The following is a 1,916-nucleotide window of genomic DNA, read 5'->3' as shown; positions in this document are numbered from 1 at the left end:
ATGCGTTGCCTACCCTTAATCGACGGAGGATACGCACTTAAAGAGGATATTTCCTCCTCCTAAGCGTCTCCTCTACTGTCAAATCCACGTTTCCTTTCCAGTCTATTCTTATGAGATAAAGGGTGGGAAGGAAAACGAACTAAAGTTGGGCCTCAGGCACCACACTCATCAGACTGTATGTGGAATTGCTCCCGCCGCCTGTCTTCGGTGTGGTCGTTGTATTACACCGGGCGAGCTGTCCAATTTGTGCGTAGATGCTAAAGCGGGCTCTACCACTGTTAAAATGTTTTAAAGGATGTAGTTGAGATGTTAGCTTAGACCAGTGATTTCCAAAAGTAACCTAAGTGCATTCCGTGGGGTCCACGAGTGTTTTATTTGATTTTGAACACTGAAGACTCGCAATTGGAGTAAATCACGAATGTTTAATAAACAATTTATTTGTCTCCCGCCAGTAAAAATGAAGATGTACTGATAAAACTTTGTAAACCGTCTACAAAGAAAAAAGTTTAGGAACCTCTTTCTTAGACGAACCTTGATATTATCTATAAGTTGAAACACTATTTGTTAAGTAAAAAATAGTCAGTAAATCTAAAAATGTTTTTTTTTTCTTATAGTGCCGTAAGACATTTGACAAATTGTGCTACCGATTGGAACGTAGATTGCAGAGATGTTACTGAAAATTATTTCTATGAAGAGAGTATCAAAGGCCACATACACGTCTTGAGAAATATATGCGACGATGAATGGTTTATTTCAAGTATGATTATTACTAATAATAGAACTTTAATAATGCTCATTTCTTCTAATAGACACACTCAGTTCATAATTGTTCTATTTAGATTTTTTTTAATCAATAGCATTACTATTAAAGATTTAAAATTTTGTGGTCTAAGATATCGTTTATTGGCAAGAATAAAACTTGCTTACTGATAAATAACAATTACTTATTTGAAATTCATAACACTTCTTTTTTACATTGTCCTGTCTACTGTTTTGTTAAGTCTTCAAGATTTATTTTAGAATATCAGAATTTGCCTCGTTGTATCGAAAGTTCAGCAGCTGCGTGGGAAGACTGTTACACAAGGTTCAAACGAATTGTAGACGATAAAAAGAACACAACGCACGAGTGGACGCATTACGTGACACATTTTTATTTATGTTGGTGAGAATTTTAAATTGTGTAAAATATATAAATAAGGTTACATCAGACTTGGTATTGCAGCAGTAAAGATAGTAAATAATATTTGAAGAATTTAGGCCCTGATATCAAAGGTTATGTTTAACTATAATGGTATTTTTGCAGTGCAAGAGCTCAATTTCGACGTTGCACTCTGGAATCTCTTTTAGACGGTAGAAACAAATGCAGTCACGTTCAGGCTGTGATACTCCAAAAGTTCTCAGTTATTGTGTCTCAAGGTGATGTGTTTCAGGTAAATTTTGATTATAATATGTTTAATGTTCTCATTTTATTCAAGAGACGATCGTAGATATTTTCTCAAAGAAATATGTATTTTCAGTTATTTGCCTTAATTGTTTCTTTTAGGATTGTGACTTCAACGTTATTTATTCTAATTGTCCTGACGGTGATCCTCGACCTGACGAATTTCTTCTTTCAAAACTTGTTACGGCAGATGAGACCGAAGATGCGGGACCTAGACTATCAGCGAAATGGTGCTTAATTTCAATTTTTCTAGGCATGCATCTAATAAACAGTTTATAAACATTACTGATTTTCATTTTATTGAAATCGTTGGTTAAAAATTTTAACTTGTTTAATTTGTAAGTGTTCAAACTCCGCGTCGGCATTACGAATAAATGCCGTGTGATTGCTGTGGCAAAATGGTCCTAGATAGGCCTACTAATTATCCTCTATCAGGGCTGTTTGAAAAGTAGGTAGATAAAAGCTTTGGATGATT

At 34.8% G+C, this 1,916-nt stretch overlaps 1 protein-coding gene across 1 annotated transcript; it reads left to right on the top strand.

Annotated features, from left to right (window-relative positions):
• The first annotated feature begins 457 nt into the window (after positions 1-457).
• Positions 458-1,726, top strand: LOC106110365. Its single transcript, XM_013292185.1, has 5 exons — positions 458-465; positions 615-757; positions 1,021-1,162; positions 1,304-1,430; positions 1,544-1,726. Exons 1-5 carry the CDS (start codon positions 458-460, stop codon positions 1,718-1,720), a joined length of 597 nt encoding a protein of 198 aa, XP_013147639.1. The 3' UTR covers positions 1,721-1,726.
• The last annotated feature ends 190 nt before the right edge of the window (positions 1,727-1,916 follow it).

Source organism: Papilio polytes, unplaced genomic scaffold (assembly GCF_000836215.1).
Source record: "Papilio polytes unplaced genomic scaffold, Ppol_1.0 DF824239.1, whole genome shotgun sequence".
Taxonomy (NCBI): domain Eukaryota; kingdom Metazoa; phylum Arthropoda; class Insecta; order Lepidoptera; family Papilionidae; genus Papilio; species Papilio polytes.
This window is presented reverse-complemented; position numbering and strand designations above follow the sequence as displayed.